Consider the following 19,254-nt stretch of genomic DNA (forward strand, 5'->3'; position numbering starts at 1 on the left):
TCAGAGCAGAGCTATCTATTACAGAACAAGACGTCAGTGAATCAGGGAGAGAATGAGAGGAAGACAGGAGTTGGAGAGAGATAGAGAGAATGGACGAGACTAAAACAGAGAGAGATCAACTAAAGAGAAGAGACAGTTAGGAGCTTGAGAGAGCAGTCTCTTGCACTTAACAGGGCATCCCTCTCTATCTCTGTGTCATGAAGTTGGCCTGTGGGTAAGGTTTATGACCCCCCCACATAAATACTTTTCTCCCTTCCCCTCTCTTACTGACCCTACTGAAGGACTGCTGTCCTGTTAAATATAGAGAGTCTGGGAACATCAAACAAATGGGGAAAGGAACCATATTTTGATAATAAAACCAGTTGGAAATATGCTTGATAACGTAATGAGTATGTATGTCAGTTCATTGTTATCTGAGACATTATGATTGATGACAGGACGACATAAACTGCACCTGAGAAAGTATACACCCTCTAGTTATCAGAGTCACATGGAATTGTTATGCAATTGAAATGTTTGATATTGAAATTGTTTGTTAGGAGATTAAATGTAATTTTAGCTTCCAAATGAGAGAATTGGGTTTTCATAAGGAAAGTGCCCTGCTCGATCAGTGGTCCAACCTTGTGAAGAGACAGGGGTTATAAACGATGAAACACCTCCTTCCCCCCTCTCCACTATATAAGCCTTTGACGAAAAGACATTCACCAGTTCCAGTACGGGAGGTCTGCAGCCTCTACGTTAGAAGGACACACACATGTAAAGGACAGAACTAAGCCAACCTCGGCGTGAGCTATGGTATGAACTGGTATGAACTTTGAGCTTATTCACTACAGAAGTGATACTTCCTAGCCGTTGAGTTAGCCGCTGCTAACGTGGGTTAGGAAAGGACGGACGACGGATTCAGTCTAACAACCAGACGAAGATACCACCACGTATCCAATTTACCACCATTGACATTCTTCCACTACAGGAACATCTGTTGGCCAACCCGGCCAGCATCTACGACCAATCTACCGAAGCGCAGCTCAGAGTAAATATTTATTGCATTTTCCTTTTCCAAATGGGCGGTAATTTAGAATGCATAAGATAATGTATTTACGATAGCATAGCTGCTGTTTCTTTGTTCCTAAGTCTTCCCGCTATTTCATTCAAGCCCAACCCCCTTTCCTTTGTGTAACCAGGTTCCGTCCACCGGGTCGTTTTCTGTATGACATCATTAGTATTCTGTGTATTTGTAATTCTGTGTGATTAGTTAGGTATTTAGTAAATAAATAATTAAACCCAATTTTACAGTGCCTTCCCCACTGTTAGCCCAGAGTATACTCTGCTTCCTAAGAATTTAACATTGTTCAATGATCCGAAAAGGGTGTGAACAGACATATTTGGTGCATCCTGTGTGGACTCTAAAACTAGGCCGCACGTTTGGGTAATTTCGATAACATATGGAGCCCCCGTGCGAGGAATCTAAAATAGGATGAAGCTTTCATTTTGATTCAGCCTATATAAAATTGAAAAGCAGATTACATAATATACCAAGTTGATTATATACATTATGGGAATTGTAGATCGGAATTATTGGTGCGTGTGTGCTCTGGAGAATCGCCTCCGTGTTGTGCTCTGACGTAGTCAGTGGGTAGCATACCCTATACAGTTCTGTAGGAGGGCTGATAAAGCTATCTGAGAAATAGCGCGTTTGGGGTTGGGGCTATTTCTGCCTCGCGCGTTTCAGACGCGTGTTGGCTAGGTCATTATTAATTTCTCGAGCGAGGACAAAGAGCCAGCCTATTGAAATTTAGGAGAGATTAGCTTGACCAGCGATATCTCTGTCTCTCGCGTTTCGATGCGAGTAGACCACGGTGCATTTTGTTGTTTACCGCGAGTTCCGGTTAAAACATCGTCAAATATCGCCGAAAAGGGTTTGAACATAATACGTTATAAGTAAAACCTTTCCCTTGCCAAGGGAATCCTATGTTGAGCATTTTTCAGGCATAAAGTAGCATTAGCTTGCTCGAGATGCTAAACTAACAAAAGGGAAAACAGCCATTTTGTTTGTGCCACATTGTAATTCATCCGACTTGAGTTGGATTTCAACGTGTGCCAGCAGACTCACCTCTGAAGAGTCACCAGTACTTTACTTCAAATAATTAGTCAGGTGACACTCAAGTCGTTACTCATGATATCCAGACAGATATCGATGTCTTATTCAATTGAACTAATAAGTGAAATTGCCAGATTTACATTCTCAAGTGGATCTTTAAAAAAAAAAATATCCAAATTGATGAGTTTTCTAAATGAGACATTGTAATCTTTTTTCCACATTAACCTAGATGAATAAACCCCTCAGGTTAATTAAAGTTTAAATCCCAAATACCCTATACAGGTTTGATTTATCATTAAAATTGATCAATCATTAAAATTTGGTTTTTGCAAAACCCATTCAGTAATCCAGTACTGACAGAAGTCCCGCCCCAGCGGGAATCCCATGTGGCTTCGGCCCAAGGAAGAAGTGTACCATAGTGGGGGTGTTCCCAACATTTGAACTACTGTTTACACTTATGATATCCAATCAATGGAGATTGTATGGATTATCATCTCATTCAATTTAATAAGTTAAATTGTTGAACATACCTTAATGTTCTTCCAATCAAATGAGACACTTTTAAAACTTCTCATATTAACCTGGATGAAGCAACCTCTAAGGTTAATTCAAGTTTAATACCCAGATAGCCTACCCAGGTAGGATTAATCATTGGCATTGATTAATTCATTAAATTTGCTTTTGCAAATTCATTCACATCCAACTTCCACATTACTGGTACAGTACTGATGGTTCGTCAACATCTATAAATAGATTAAACTTGTCTTTGCAGCTTCCAATGAATTCCAAACCCAAACATTGAAAAAAAATAGGAAAATATTTCCTCTAAATTTTTCTAATAATGTGCAAGCTACCAAAGGAGGTGGTCACCACTACTCCGCTAATTAGTGAACCTCAACCCATAAAAGGATCGATCTCTGACCTCAGCAGGGATACCAACCCTAATTATGACATTAGCGAAAACACAGCCGAAATTGCGAACGCTCTCCAAAATCAACCATCAAACACAGGCTTTGTGACGGTTCTCTCCACTTTAGCACTTATGTATCGCCATCAAAGGTTGGCATCGATCCAATACCACAGTGCACAGCTGAAGCACGTGCAAGACATGGCTAACATGAGGGCACAGGTGGAGAGAACTGAGCAACTATTGACAAAAGCAGGAAATGAAAACATTCTGCTAGCCGAGGAACTGCGTTTGAAATCGGAACAATTAAAAGTAATTGCAAATACTTATGACGATGAACGAGCACAAGCTCTTCAACAAAATCGTCTTCTACAGGAACAAAATCATATGCTACAGGAACAACTCGATTTAGCCAAAACTAAATACGATGATGTCCACGCCAAACTAGATAAATCTGAAGAGTTATCTACAAACAGGAGCGCTCAACTTGACAACATGCATGCTGTTTTGTTGAATGTTACTCAAAATAACACGGTGCTCCTCAAAATTCTGCAGACCAAAGACGATCAGTTGATGAACACAATGACTAAGTTGGATGACAAATCAGCAGAACTTATTGAAGTCGCTGACCAAATGAATGATGAGAGAACTCAGGTGATGAGGATGGAAATATTGATTTCTAAGCAAGCAGAGGAAATCTCATCACTGAATCTCTCGCTCCGTACTCGAGACCTCTATCTGCAAACCATGACAGATACGTTTGAGACCGAAAGGAGCAGGTGTGACACTCACGTGTCCAAAATTGGTACTCTAAGCGCTCAAGTGGACTCTGCAATGCAGCAGAAGACCACCCTTAGGTACCATCTGGAGGAAGTCCAGAATGGTCACGCTCTACAGCATGACTACCCATCCAAGCAACCGGAGTCCGGTACTCAAAGGAGTGAAGATGATAGGTTTCAGACATTGCCTCCATCATGTGTCCCTCAGTCTTCTCCTCTTGGCCATTCGGCACTGAGTAACATGGAGCCTCTTGGCCAACAAAGCCAAAGCTTGGCTTCTCCTCTTGGCCTTTCGGCCCCAATTTCTCCACATGATGAAGCCAATCCTCTCCGCCCGCTTGGCGCGGAATACCTTGACAAACTCGTCAAGAATTTCCCCACCTTTGACCCCGTTCCAGGTCAGCCAAACGATACTGAGACGTTCCTAGCTGACATAGAGGACGCGTTGGGTGGCTACCCGAACGCTACGGGTTCTGACAGGGTTTACTTGTTGAAGCGAACGTCGAATAGACACGTGACGAGGTTCATTCGCCTACAACAGCAACACGTGCTAAATGACTACGCTAAACTTGCCACAGCTTTGAAATTAGAATTCAGTGGTTCTGCGACTCGCAAACACGATAGCTCACTGGCTAACACGGTCAAACAAGCTCAGGACGAACACCCACAAGCTTTCTATCATAGGCTTCGTTCAGCTTACTTTGGCCTACTCACAGAAACAGGAATGGAATAGCTGTTACCATTCAAACAAATGTTTCTGTCGAACATGTATCCCACCTTCATTACCTACTTGGGCCCTGCAGCCCACGTTGGCTTGCCTATCTTACAACTCAGAGAGCTTGCAAGCACAGCTTTTGAGGCATCAAAAGCTCGCAACTCTAAGAGCCCTGACCACTCGGTTTTAAAGTTTGACCAGGAGCACTCACTCCAGTTAGAGGGTGCATTATCAGGTATTGGAGCGTCGAGAGCTGACGCACAACAACAGTTTCTACCACGAAACCATGATTCCAATAACCGCCGCGGTCGAAATAACTGTAAAGTACGTCGCCTTCAAAACGACTACCGCCACAATCGACCTGTTCGCTACGTTCCTGCACCCAACCCACACAAAGTGTCAGAACACTTTGTGTAACAAAGGGTTGAAGGACGATCAAAACGTAGACCAATGTTCTCCAGAAGTTCCACTACGTGAAGAACTAAAGCTAGAACAATTTGAGAAAAGGGTAAAAGATAAGTCACAAGGACTAGACGGGGAATTACCGGACACCAGGTCCGCAGGAATTAACACCCATAGCATGGACGTTAAAGTTCAAATTTCTCCCGCTCTCATTCAAGACCCTATCCAGGGCCGGCTTGTCATGCGCTAATTGATTCGGGTGCGACAATATCACTCATCTCTCAAACATTGTTTGATGATCTCAAAAGGGCTTTGAAGCCAACTAAACGTTGGTTAAAAGTGGAACGATGCGACACTACACTTCGAGGGGTCACTCAGACTACCTCGCCTCTCACATTGAGAGTCATGCTGAAACTACACTTCCAGGACGTATCGCTCGTTCACCCTGTGTATGTTACCAGCCTCGAAACTGTAACCCTGCTACTTGGAGCAGACTTGATGGATCGATTACTCCCATTGATGGATTGGAAAACCAACCAGGTATGGTCACAGGCCACAGTGCCTTCTCCACTGACCACACTGTCTTCCCCTAACGCTAGCTGCAATGCAGTCATTCACGAGGGGTATCTGTCAAAAGCACCCCTTGGGAAAAAGACTTTTAGAAACCTCTTGGTGCAGAATCCGATCCAAGGAGATATTACGATATCTCGACACATTCCATCAGCCAATCTGATTGACCATTCTTTTCATGATTTCGAGCCAGCTGTCTCTGTGAATGAGCAACTTCCCTCCTTCTTGCAGTCGTGCAATACGGTAGTTGAGATGAACTTCTCTTGTCCTTCGGACACTTCCGCAAGCACTGCGGCCGTCTCAGCAAGAAAAACATTGATGTGCGGAGTACACTCTGCTTCCGATGATACACCTTCTGCTTTGTTGGGGACTGTCACCCCTTACAATGACACTAATGGTGTCAGTCCAGCAACTGACCCGATGACTCCCACTGGTGAAACACTTTGCGATATCACAGACCGATATCCTCGTCTCAGTTTGCAGGTACTGAAGAGGGTGCCACACGTGGACGAGGTGGTGACTGACAGACCTCGACAGCCACTGAGGGTGTTGAAGCACAAACACCAGGAGATTTGGTTGAAAGGTTACAGCCATTCTCATAATAACGCGGCCACTGACAACTCGAACATAGGGTCCGACCTTTTCGTTTGCGCCTCGGACACCAACACCACCCGCTGGTGGGGGGGTCCCGAGACACAAAGGGGGGAAATAGTAGCCCAGACCCATGATGAGCCTCATCTAGGCCGGTGGGGGGGTCAAGACTACGGACAACACTGTACGAGGCCGCCAGAGCATAAATCAAATCTAGTTGTAAACTCCCCTATGAGAACAGTGAGGAGCAGACAGGCCCCTAGACGGGGATTATCTTAGAACACATCTAAGATAGTTCTGAGGTGTACCACACTGGTCGTAAAGGAAGTCCAGTGGACTTGTCCACCTCCAAAACAAATGGCAACAATAATCATTCCTTGCCATGTGTAGGTTCAACTACAATACAACTAGTAATATGCTCCAATCATGTGTTCCGGTAGATAAGATTTCAGAATAAATCGGTAGGACAACTGGACCCCTTGAATACCAGTACCAATACCACAGTCAGTCCAGCAACACTCAGTAAGAGGATTAGTAACCTCACAAGTTAAATTGCTATTGATAATAGCGACATAGGAGTCACTCAGAGTGCAACACGGGGAAGGGAATCTCCATTGCACTCTTCCAATGGTTAACACATGCCACTAATAAATTATTAGAAGTCATGAACCATGATCACACCACGTACGACTGGTCTAATACTTAGAGTACTTCCGTCGTGAGGTTAGCTCCTCCGTGGATAACATAGCTATGAAATAGACTTCATACCTACCACCACTACAATAGTGGAAGACACCGTGACTTGTAGAAAACTACTACAGACTCCCTTGACACCAATTCTGACTGACCTCCAGGCATTGACCTGAAAATTACCTGACTAAGTCAGACTCATTCTGAACAAGTTGTAATCTGCCAGGATACTTGATTATCTTCCCTTGACATGCGCGATTGTGTAAGCATAAACGCACATGCACAACGGAACATCCAATTAGGATTTATGCTACGATCACTTAAGGGTCCAAGCAAAATACCAGCCTTAGTAAAGTTGAACATTTACTTCTAGGCCTTTGACTCTACAGCACTCACCAGTTTTCTAACCAGAAGTCCATAGGTCATCCTGTAGACTGCCCAAAACTAGTGCCTTACAGCTGTAGACTTATCATATAGTTGTCAACTTAGGATAGTACCCTAAGCGCCACCCCGCAAATTAGGAAAGCCCGAGATATGACATTAGACAATGCCATGATAGGGTCATTTTGCCAAGACCATGGACGTAGATAGAATACAGTCCAATTAGATGATTAAGGTGGCATAACTATTTTGTTTTGTTTATGCTTTCATTAATTTTGTTTCATTTTCTTTGGCACATAGAAAGTGATAGAGCCATAAACAACTCCCCCATACAACCATCAGTTAGTGCCACAACGCCGCTCATTTGGGAGGAAATGTAATGATATATTTCATGAGTGTGTGTGCGTTGTTAACCTCTGCCCTAAGTTACTGCCCAGATATTCCAGTCTGGACGACCAGACGACGGGTCCGGAACTGCGATCCCAATCCGGACATCCGCTGCCGAGCCATGGAACGGACATCTTCATTTGCAGAGACCCTACCCGGGTCGACCACCAGAGGGGGGACTGCAAAGCAACCACCAACTGGACATCTGCTGCCCAGCTTTGGAGCGGACTTCTTCATTTGCAGACACCCCACCCGGGTTGACCACAACGATGATCCACAACCAGGACAACCCACATTCATTTTTATGTTGGTTTATAACATGCAGTTTAATCGCAAGATTGAACCCAACATGGGGGGACTGTCATGACGTTGGCCTGTGGGTAAGGTTTATGACCCCCCCCCCATAAATACCTTTCTCCCTTCCCCTCTCTTACTGACCCTACTGAAGGACTGCTGTCCTGTTAAATATAGAGAGTCTGGGAACATCAAACAAATGGGGAAAGGAACCATATTTTGATAATAAAACCAGTTGGAAATATGCTATATAACGTAATGAGTATGTATGTCAGTTCATTGTTATCTGAGACATTATGATTGATGACAGGACGACATAAACTGTACCTGAGAAAGTATACACCCTGTAGTTATCAGAGTCACATGGAATTGTTATGCAATTGAAATGTTTGATATTGAAATTGTTTGTTAGGAGATTACATTTAATTTTAGCTTCCAAATGAGAGAATTGGGTTTTCATAAGGAAAGTGCCCTGCTCGATCAGTGGTCCAACCCTGTGAAGAGACAGGGGTTATAAACGATGAAACACCTCCTTCCCCCCTCTCCACTATATAAGCCTTTGATGAAAAGATAACCAGTAGTTCCAGTACGGGAGGTCTGCAGCCTCTACGTTAGAAGGACACACATGAGAACTAAGCCAACCTCGGCGTGAGCTATGGTATGAACTGGTATGAACTTTGAGCTTATTCACTACAGAAGTGATACTTCCTAGCCGTTGAGTTAGCCGCTGCTAACGTGGGCTAGGAAAGGACGGACGACGGATCCAGTCTAACAAACAGACGAAGATACCACTACGTATCCAATTTACCACCAGAGACATTGTTCCGAGTACAAGAAGATCTGTTGGCCAACCCGGCCAGCATCTACGACCAATCTACCGAAGCGCAGCTCAGAGTAAATATTTATTGCATTTTCCTTTTCCAAATGGGCGGTAATTTAGAATGCATAAGATAATGTATTTACGATAGCATAGCTGCTGTTTCTCTGTTCCTAAATCTTCCCGCTCTTTCATTCAAGCCCAACCCCCTTTCCTTTGTGTAACCAGGTTCCGTCCACCAGGACGTTTTCTGTATGACGTCATTTGTATTCTGTGTATTTGTAATTCTGTGTGATTAGTTAGCTATTTAGTAAATAAATAATTAAACCCAATTTTGTATTGCTGATTTAACTTGTTAGCCAGGGTTCGTGAAGATAACCAAGAATTTACAACTTTCATTATGAGACTGAAAAGTATTTTAAGAGTTTATTCGGAAGATAACAGCTCTATAAACGTTCTTCCGTGGTGCCCCGACTTTCTAGTTAATTACATTTACATGATTAGCTTAATCAGGTAATATTAATTATAGAGAAATCATTTTATAAGTTAGCATGTCATATCACTTAATCCGGCATAGCCAAAGACACGACATCTGTCTCTCTCTCTTTCTCTCTTGTCTTCTGCTCTCCTCTCGCTCAGCCCCAGTGCAACCTGATCTGTGTAGCTATAGCTAATGGGTAAGCTAACAGATCGCCACATAAGGCGGTATGGTGTGTGTGTGTATGTGTGTGGAGTGTGTGAGTGTGTTTGTGTGTGTGTTTGTCTGGTTGTCTGTTTGTTCACCCACAGAGGTAGGCCTTGAGAACAGACAGCAATATCATGACCTCTGAGAGGGAGAAGAGCCTTTAATGGTGGGTCTTTTGTAATGTGGAGATGGGTGATTGTGGAAGCAGCTGTGGACTATCAGAGATAAATGATTGAGATGGAGAGATGGAGAGGGAGGTAGGGGATAGGGCTAGATGAGTGAGAGAGAAAGGGAGAGGGAAGGGAGATGGAGAGATGGAGAGGGAGGTAGGGATAGGGCTAGATGAGTGAGATAATGACATTATTGCTGGTTGATGTGAGTCAAAGAGCCTACATCTCCAGTGTGAGACAGGTTCATACTGTAGTTGCCACAGAGAAGTCTGTCTGTGTTGTTTTGAGATGTAAAAGGAGAGCGAGAGGGAGGGAGGGAGGAAGGGAGGGAGGGAGGGAGGGAGGGAGAGAGAGGGAGAAAGAGAGGGAGAGAGAGAGAGAGAGAGAGAGATGTCTGCAGCATTACAGGCAGACAGACATCAAAGTCTTCCGGTCCTCCATTGAATGTCCGTGTTTACCCCGTCTGGGGATCAGGCTGTTCACTACCTGCCTGAGTAGAAAACAGCTCAGCCCTCTGGCCCTTCGCCAGGACCCCAAACCAAAACAATAACCCACCGGCAGCATGTGGGCAGACATCTGTACTCACTCGCTCTTAGGTCTCAGAGCAGAGCTATCTATTACAGAACAAGACGTCAGTGAATCAGGGAGAGAATGAGAGGAAGACAGGAGTTGGAGAGAGATAGAGAGAATGGACGAGACTAAAACAGAGAGAGATCAACTAAAGAGAAGAGACAGTTAGGAGCTTGAGAGAGCAGTCTCTTGCACTTAACAGGGCATCCCTCTCTATCTCTGTCTCTCTCTCTCTTTCTCTCTTGTCTTCTGCTCTCCTCTCGCTCAGCCCCAGTGCAACCTGATCTGTGTAGCTGTAGCTAATGGGAAGGCTAACAGATCGCCATATAAGGCGGTATGGTGTGTGTGTGGAGAGAGCAGCTGTAGACTGGAGGAGTCTCTCCTCGTCGCATTGGAGAGGATCGACATGAGCAAGGGGCAGTACAGACATCAGGGATCTACTGTACTTTAAAAATAACCTTTGATCCAAGCAATCCTTCTTTTGAAATATCTGCCAATGCCACTTAGCATGCAGACAACTTAGAGATAATACACACAGTGAGGGAATTTGATCCCTCCGTGTTTTGAACCCACAACCTTGGTGTCAGTTGCTTATGTCTCACCTGTTTGATACACAGCAGCCTGTCGTTGGTCTGCTGGATGTGCCGGTCCATCGACGGCAACGCGTTCATCTTGATGACTGCTTCCTGCTTCCTCTAGCCTAACGTGACGCCATCAACACTCTGGAAGACAAAGCGTTAGATTTGGTTAGGGACAGAGATATACAGCCTGGTTAGGGGACAGGTTGTTAAGAGACAAAGGGAGGAAGATATACAGCCTGGTTAGGACATAACATTGTTAGGACAGGAGTAATCTCGGAATCCAGAACCAAATAAAAAGGTTTCGCTAGTTAGCTACTTGATTACTCAATTTGATGTTACTCAGCAATCCAGTGATGTTGGAATATATCCCAGATCATACCATGAAAACAACACGAGTGTAACCGAGCGAGAAAAAAAAAAGAAGACCATCGACGACAACCATCATCTACATGAACTACTTGTCCAACAAAACTCCTGGCCCCAATTACACATCACTCAGGGGGGGAGAAGTCCCCCACAAACCCCTGGGGGACATCACTGTAACCATTATCTCCCAGTAAAGAGACAGGCAGGCAGCAGGGCACCTCCTGTTCAAGGTTATCAATCCTGTCTGCCCCTCTAGACTGATTTACTAGTACTGCTACTCCTCACAGCAGATAACACAGCCTCTGTCTCTTTCACTCGTTCTGTCGCTTCCTCTCTCCATCTCTCTCTCTCTCTAGCTTTTTCTCTCTCCCCACCTGTATATCCCACCTCTCTTTGTCTTGCTCTCTGTCCCTATCCCTCCCTCCCTCTCTCTCTTCCTACATCCCTCTCTCTATCGCCATCCCTCGCTCTCCCTTTCTCCTCCATATCTCTCTTTTCCTCTCTTTCCCTCTAACCCTCTCTTACTACCTCTCCCCCCCCTCCCCCCTGTCTATCCCTCGCTCTGTACTTCACGAGGCCATGTGGCTCTAAGAGAGAGGAGAGGATAGATTAGTAGATGTATTGCCGGTAAGTCAGTCACTCCTCTATCCCCATCACTTCCTCCATAACGTTTATCTCCATCACGGCTACAAATTCCTCAATACAAAGAACATAGCGAAATAATCCCCCATGATGCACTGGGGGAGCCGGGGTTCTACAGCGTTGCACAGAGCTGATAAAGGCTTAATTTTAAGAGCCCATGCTGAGAAGGAGAGAGGCATAGGGGGGAGACAGAGCGGGAGAGGTGAGATGGAGAGGGGGAGGATCAGAAAGATGGACAGACAGATGGATGGGACGGAGGAAGAAAGGAAAAGGGTGGAAGAGAAGGTGAGGGTGGCAGGGGACAGAAAGTGAGGGAGGAAAAGAGGAAAAGAAAGAGGGGAGAAAGGGAGAAGAGATGTTTCTCAGCTCGGGAGGAGAAAACACACACACCTTTGAGCTTAACGTTCATTAAGCTCAAAGTAAAACTTCAAAGGGACACCTATCGGAGGTAAAACAGTCTATGTGTTTCTAAACCTAGGAGATTAGGGATTACAGGAGTAGAATTACCTGGAATATGGTCCACTCAAAGAAGTATATAGTCTACTCAAAGAAGTATATAGTCTACTCAAAGAAGTATATAGTCTACTAAAAGAAGTATATAGTCTACTAAAAGAAGTATATAGTCTACTAAAATGATTGCATTCTCATTGAGAACTCATGTCGGACTCAATGTCGGACAAAACACAGAAAACTACAGAGCCATGATCCATATGACCCAAAAAACACGACATCATCTACTGTAACAGTGACTTTGTCATGTAAGAGTGCAAAACATACATTGACCTTGTTGTAATCACAATACTATAGTATCTAGTCTTATCAGCAAATCAGTGTATTCCACGATATCTGGTGGAAAGACTGGAGCAGATCAGCGCTTCAAATCTGGCAAAGGAGTGTCCTCAGAACAGAGCGGTGGCCGCAGTTACACAAAGTGACCAGGAGGTGTCTCCCCACTGCAATCCATCCCAGCCTCCTCACATAACATCACTCTGTCTGCAGCCTTTACAAGCGCTACAAATCCCCCCACCGCACCGCAGCCTCTCAGAGCCGCAGCCGCTTAGACCTGCAGCCAGACAGACCTGCAGATCTGGAGACCATTAGTAAGGCACACTCCCACCCTCCTCCCCCAATGCAGCCCATCAGACTTGCAGACTTGAAGACAAGCAAACCTGCAGCCACTCAGACCTGCAGCTAGGCAGACCTGCAGTAGATCAGTGCACTACAAGCAGGGGCATACTGACTCCCCAGCCCTCTAACCGCTGCTCCACTGTCTGACCTTGTGGCTATTGATGAACTGTTTCCCCTTCCGACCCCATGCTTTAATGCTGTCCCTCACACCTCCATCACAAACCACAAAACCAGGGAGAAAGATAAGGATGGAGAAAAAGAGATGAAGAGAAATGGAGAGAGAAAGGAAGAGGGCTTCAGCCCCCCCTCAACCTCGCTTTCTCCATTTTCAACTCAACCCCCCTTCCTCTACAACCTCTCTCTGCCTCTCTTTCTCTCCATCTCCCCCCTGTAGGCGATGCCTTTGTTTGTGATCTCTATAGCAGGACCCTCCACGTCTGAGGGAAACCAAGCGAGGTGAAAACAAGGTTCTACATGGGAGGGAGGGAAGGAAGGAAGTAAGGAGGAAGGGGGCTGTTTCTGTGATGTAGGTAGGATGTGTTCATTCTGTCAGTCTGTCCAGGCTAACACACCATCATTCTCTCTAACCCTCCTCTCCTATCTTCTTCTCTCTCTCTCTCTCCTCTCCCTCCCCCCCAGAAATGTGTTGTGCTGTCACGTACACTCACTGGACAGTTTGTTAGGTACACCCATCCAGTACTGGGTCGGACCCCCCTTTGCATCCAGAACGGCCTGAATTCTTTGGGGCATTCGTCAAGGTGTCTGAAACGTTCCACAGGGATGTTGGTTCATGCTGACGCAATGGCATCACGCAGTTGCTGCAGATTGGACAACGGTACATTGATGCTGTGAAACAGCAGCCCGTTCCATCTCATCCCATAGATGCTCTATAGGGTTGAGGTCTGTGCAGGTACCTCAAATAAACTGAACTCATTGTCATGTTCCAGGTGATGTTTTTCCACTCCTCAACTGTCCAGTGTTGGTTATCATGTGTCCGCTGGAGCCGCTTCTTCTTGTTTTTAGCTGATAGGAGTGAAACTCGTTGTGATTCAATCCGTGACAAGGAGGTGTGTTCCGAGATGCCGTTCTGCACACCACGAGGTACTGCAGTTATTTGTCTGTTAGCTTGCACGATTCTTGCCTTTCTCCTTCGACCTCTCATCCACAGGACTGCCGCTGACTGGATGTTTTGTGTTTGTCGCACCGTTCTCTGTCAACCCTAGACACTGTCGTGCGTGAAAAAGCCCAGCCATTTCTCAGATACTCAAAGCCGCTTAGGTCACTCGTTTTTCCCATTCTAAGAAGGACTGAAAAAACATGGGTTAAATAACCAATTAAATATCTCAGCACAAACACAGCTAGCTACACTCCATGTCCTCACTATCAAAATAACACTGAGAAATAATAGTCCATCATCTGATCTCAGATCCTTTTTTTCGGGGTACATTGATTTAGTCCCAAAATGTGTTTCACACTGTGTGTGTGTGTGTGTGTGTGTGTGTGTGTGTGTGTGTGTGTGTGTGTGTGTGTGTGTGTGAGAGAGAGAGTGTGTGCGTTCACTGAGGAGCTGCCTCCTCAATAACCTCATCAGCTATGTCGAGTTCAAATTACCAGGCTTACACAAACACACACACACACACACACACACACACAATATGTTGTGCATATCACAAGCCTTGAAAGCAATAGGAACCGGATGTGAATCATAATAACTTAAGAAACCATAAAACCCCACCAATACTGTAGTGAAGCTACTAGAAACACCCCCACACACACCCCAAAACACAAAGACCCCCCCCACCCACACACACCCCAAAACACAAAGACCCCCCCCACCCACACACACCCCAAAACACAAAGACCCCCGCCACCCCCACATACCCCCACACACACCCCAAAACACAAAGACCCCCCCCACCCACACATACCCCCACACACACCCCAAAACACAAAGACCCCCCCACCCACACATACCCCCACACACACCCCAAAACACAAAGACCCCCACACCCACACATACCCCCACACACACCCCAAAACACAAAGACCCCCCCACCCACACATACCCCCACACACACCCCAAAACACAAAGACCCCCCCACCCACACATACCCCCACACACACACCCCAAAACACAAAGACCCCCCCACCCACACATACCCCCACACACACCCCAAAACACAAAGACCCCCCCACCCACACATACCCCCACACACACCCCAAAACACAAAGACCCCCACCACCCACACATACCCCCACACCCCCCAAAACACAAAGACCCCCCCCACCCACACATACCCCCACACACACACCAAAACACAGACCCCCCCACCCACACATACCCCCACACACACCCCAAAACACAGACCCCCCCACCCACACATACCCCCATACACACACCCACACACAAAGACAGCCCCCCACCCACACATGCCCCCACACACAAAGACACCCCCCCACCCACACACACACATAGACCCCCCCCCCCCCCCCCCCCCACACACAGTGGCAAAGTCAACATTGTTTATATATCACCAAAATGCACAATTTTATTTTTTGTTGCTTTTTGGTCTTAATTTAAGGTTAGGCATACATTTAGCAGTGTGGTTAAGGTTAGGCATACGTTTAGCAGTGTGGTTAAGGTTAGGCATACGTTTAGCAGTGTGGTTAAGGTTAGGCATACGTTTAGCAGTGTGGTTACGGTTAGGCATACGTTTAGCAGTGTGGTTAAGGTTAGGCATACGTTTAGCAGTGTGGTTAAGGTTAGGCATACGTTTAGCAGTGTGGTTAAAGTTAGGCATACGTTTAGCAGTGTGGTTAAAGTTAGGCATACGTTTAGCAGTGTGGTTAAGGTTAGGCATACGTTTAGCAGTGTGGTTAAGGTTAGGCATACGTTTAGCAGTGTGGTTACGGTTAGGCATACGTTTAGCAGTATGGTTAAGGTTACACCGTACCCAAAACGGCCAATCGTGCGCAGATTGATTTTGTCCCCACACACCAAACGGGATCACGACACGCAGGTTAAAATATCAAAACAAACTCTGAACCAATTATATTACTTTGGGGACAGGTCGAAAAGCATTAAACATTTATGGCAATTTAGCTTGCAGCTGCTAGCTAATTTGTCCTATTTATCTAGCTTGCTGTTGCTAGCTAATTTGTCCTGGGATATAAACGTTGAGTTGTTATTTTACCTCAAATGCACAAGGTCCTCTACTCCACCAATTAATCCACACATAAAATGGTCCACTGAATCATTTCTAGTCATCTCTCCTCCTTCCAGGATTTTTCTTCTCTTGACTTTATATGGCGATTGGCATCTAAACTTTCATAGTTACCACGACGACCGACCGAGCTCAGTTCATCTTTCAATCACCCACGTGGGTATAACCAATGAGGAGATGGCACGTGAGTATCTGCTTCTATAAACCAATGAGGAGATGGGAGAGGCAGGACTTCAGCGTCACAAATAGAACTGACTTCTATTTTACGCAGACATTCGTTGGCGTGCGCCAGCAGTGTGGGTGCAATAATTGAATAACATGTATGTTTAAATTTAGCGGTGTGGTCAGCATGTTAGGCATACGTTTAGCAGCGTGGTTAAGGTTAGGGCTAAGGTTAGGTGTCAAATCAGATTGTATGACTTTGTAACTGTGCCAGCTAGTGACTACCCTGCAGAGCTTCCTCCAGTATATGAGTCATTACACACACACACACACACACACACACACACACACACACACACACACACACACACACACACACACACACACACACACACACACACTTTACCCTGCAATGAGCACAACAACCCAAGGGGTGGTGGGGCAAAACATTACTGCTCTGACACAATGTCAGTAATATGAAATCACTGGAGCATGGCAGGGGCCAAGAGAGGCCAGCAACACTGCAGAGAGAAGGGAAATTATGTCTTTATACTATCACACACACACACACACACACACACACACACGCGCGGGAGTGATTTCTTATTTCCAGTGTAAATGTGAGGAAAGACAGTGTTCATTCAGAGAGTCTGGGCCCAGTAGGAGTTCTGACAGTTTTGCCTTTGAGAGCATAATGCTGATCCTAGATCAGTTTGCATAGTCCCATTGGTCTGGCGAGCAGTGCGAGAGACTGCATTATGAGAGAGAGGTAAAGAGAGAGAGGTAAAGAGAGAGAGGTGAGAGAGAGGTAAAGAGAGAGAGGTGAGAGAGAGGTAAAGAGAGAGAGGTGAGAGAGAGAGAGAGGTGAAAGAGAGAGAGAGGTGAGAGAGAGGTAAAGAGAGAGAGGTGAGAGAGAGGTAAAGAGAGAGAGGTGAGAGAGAGGTAAAGAGAGAGAGGTGAGAGAGAGGTAAAGAGAGAGAGGTAAAGAGAGAGAGGTGAGAGAGAGGTAAAGAGAGAGGTAAAGAGAGAGAGAGGTAAAGAGAGAGAGGTGAGAGAGAGCTAAAGAGAGAGAGGTGAGAGAGAGAGAGAGAGAGGTAAAGAGAGAGAGGTGAGAGAGAGGTAAAGAGAGAGAGAGGTAAAGAGAGAGAGGTGAGAGAGGTAAAGAGAGAGAGGTGAGAGAGGGGTAAAGAGAGAGAGAGGTGAGAGAGGGGTAAAGAGAGAGAGAGGTAAAGAGAGAGAGGTGAGAGAGAGGTAAAGAGAGAGAGGTGAGAGAGAGGTAAAGAGAGAGAGGTGAGAGAGAGAGAGAGGTGAGAGAGAGAGAGAGGTGAGAGAGAGAGGTAAAGAGAGAGAGGTAAAGAGAGAGAGGTGAGAGAGAGGTAAAGAGAGAGGTAAAGAGAGAGAGAGGTAAAGAGAGAGAGGTGAGAGAGAGCTAAAGAGAGAGAGGTGAGAGAGAGAGAGAGAGAGGTAAAGAGAGAGAGGTGAGAGAGAGGTAAAGAGAGAGAGATGAGAGAGAGGTAAAGAGAGAGAGGTGAGAGAGAGGTAAAGAGAGAGAGGGGAGAGAGAGGTAAAGAGAGAGAGGTGAGAGAGAGGAAAGAGAGAGAGAGGTGAGAGAGAGGTAAAGAGAGAGAGGTAAAGAGAGAGAGGTGAGAGAGAGGTAAAGAGAGAGAGGTGAGAGAGAGATAAAGAGAGAAAGGTGAGACAGAGGTAAAGAGAGAGAGGTGAGAGAGAGGTAAAGAGAGAGAGGTGAGAGAGAGGTAAAGAGAGAGAGGTGAGAGAGAGGTAAAGAGAGAGAGGTAAAGAGAGAGAGGTAAAGAGAGAGAGGTGAGAGAGAGGTAAAGAGAGAGAGGTGAGAGAGAGATAAAGAGAGAGAGGTGAGAGAGAGATAAAGAGAGAGAGGTGAGAGAGAGGTAAAGAGAGAGAGGTAAAGAGAGAGAGGTGAGAGAGAGGTAAAGAGAGAGAGGTAAAGAGAGAGAGGTGAGAGAGAGGTAAAGAGAGAGAGGTGAGTGAGAGGTAAAGAGAGAGAGGTGAGAGAGAGATAAAGAGAGAGAGGTGAGAGAGAGGTAAAGAGAGAGAGGTAAAGAGAGAGAGGTGAGAGAGAGGTAAAGAGAGAGAGGTGAGAGAGAGAGAGAGGTAAAGAGAGAGAGGTGAGAGAGAGAGAGGTAAAGAGAGAGAGAGGTGAGAGAGAGGTAAAGAGAGAGGTGAGAGAGAGAGAGAGGTAAAGAGAGAGAGGTGAGAGAGAGAGAGGTAAAGAGAGAGAGGTGAGAGAGAGAAAAGAGAGAGAGGTGAGAGAGAGAGGTGAGAGATAGGTAAAGAGAGAGAGGTGAGAGAGAGGTAAAGAGAGAGAGGTGAGAGAGAGGTAAAGAGAGAGAGGTGAGAGAGAGGTAAAGAGAGAGAGGTAAAGAGAGAGAGGTGAGAGAGAGGTAAAGAGAGAGAGGTGAGAGAGAGGTAAAGAGAGAGAGGTGAGAGAGAGGTAAAGAGAGAGAGGTGAGAGAGAGGTAAAGAGAGAGAGAGGTAAAGAGAACGGGTGGAGAAGAGAAGGTACTCTGCTACTCTCTATTCATCTTTGAAAGTGTTGTATCCCTCAGCAGTCTATACAGCAACATTCCCCTCTTCTCTCCTTCATTTAAGGTTCTGTCATGCTCACTCCCTCCCCTCTCCTTCCTCTAAGCCCTGCCACGCTCCATCTCGCTCTCCATCCCTCCCTCCTTTCCCCGGCCCTGTGAGTGAGCAGCCATAACAGCCAGTGGAATGGATTAATGTGCTCTAATGTAGTTTGGGCTGCAGCAAGGCACAGAGTGACTCTCTCTCTCTTTATTCTCTTCTCTCTCTGTTCTCTCCCTCTCTCTCTCTCCCTCTCACTTTCTCTGGCTCTCTCTGCAGTCATGTGTATCCAAACAAGCCAATCCAGACCACTTAGCTGAGCTGGCCTCTTTCCCTCTCTCTTCAGCTCTCTCGCTCTCTCACACACACACACACACACACACACACACACACACACACACACACACACACACACACACACACACACACACACACACACACCTCTGCATTTACCCCAGTCATAGACTGCAAAAATGTAATACCTCTGACAAAAA

General features: G+C 45.8%; 1 protein-coding gene across 4 annotated transcripts in view; it reads right to left on the minus strand.

The window, feature by feature from the left end:
* LOC115153340 (zinc finger MIZ domain-containing protein 1) overlaps positions 1-19,254 on the minus strand; it is a 196,875-nt gene that overhangs the window by 53,554 nt on the left and 124,067 nt on the right. For all 4 annotated transcript variants that reach the window (XM_029698685.1, XM_029698683.1, XM_029698686.1 and 1 more), the window contains exon 4: positions 10,659-10,778. In XM_029698685.1, the coding sequence (XP_029554545.1) occupies positions 10,659-10,727 (69 nt within the window). In that variant the 5' untranslated portion in view covers positions 10,728-10,778. The remainder of the gene's footprint in view (positions 1-10,658; positions 10,779-19,254) is intronic.

This window comes from Salmo trutta, chromosome 18 (genome assembly GCF_901001165.1).
Source record: "Salmo trutta chromosome 18, fSalTru1.1, whole genome shotgun sequence".
In the NCBI taxonomy this organism is placed as follows: Eukaryota; Metazoa; Chordata; class Actinopteri; order Salmoniformes; family Salmonidae; genus Salmo; species Salmo trutta.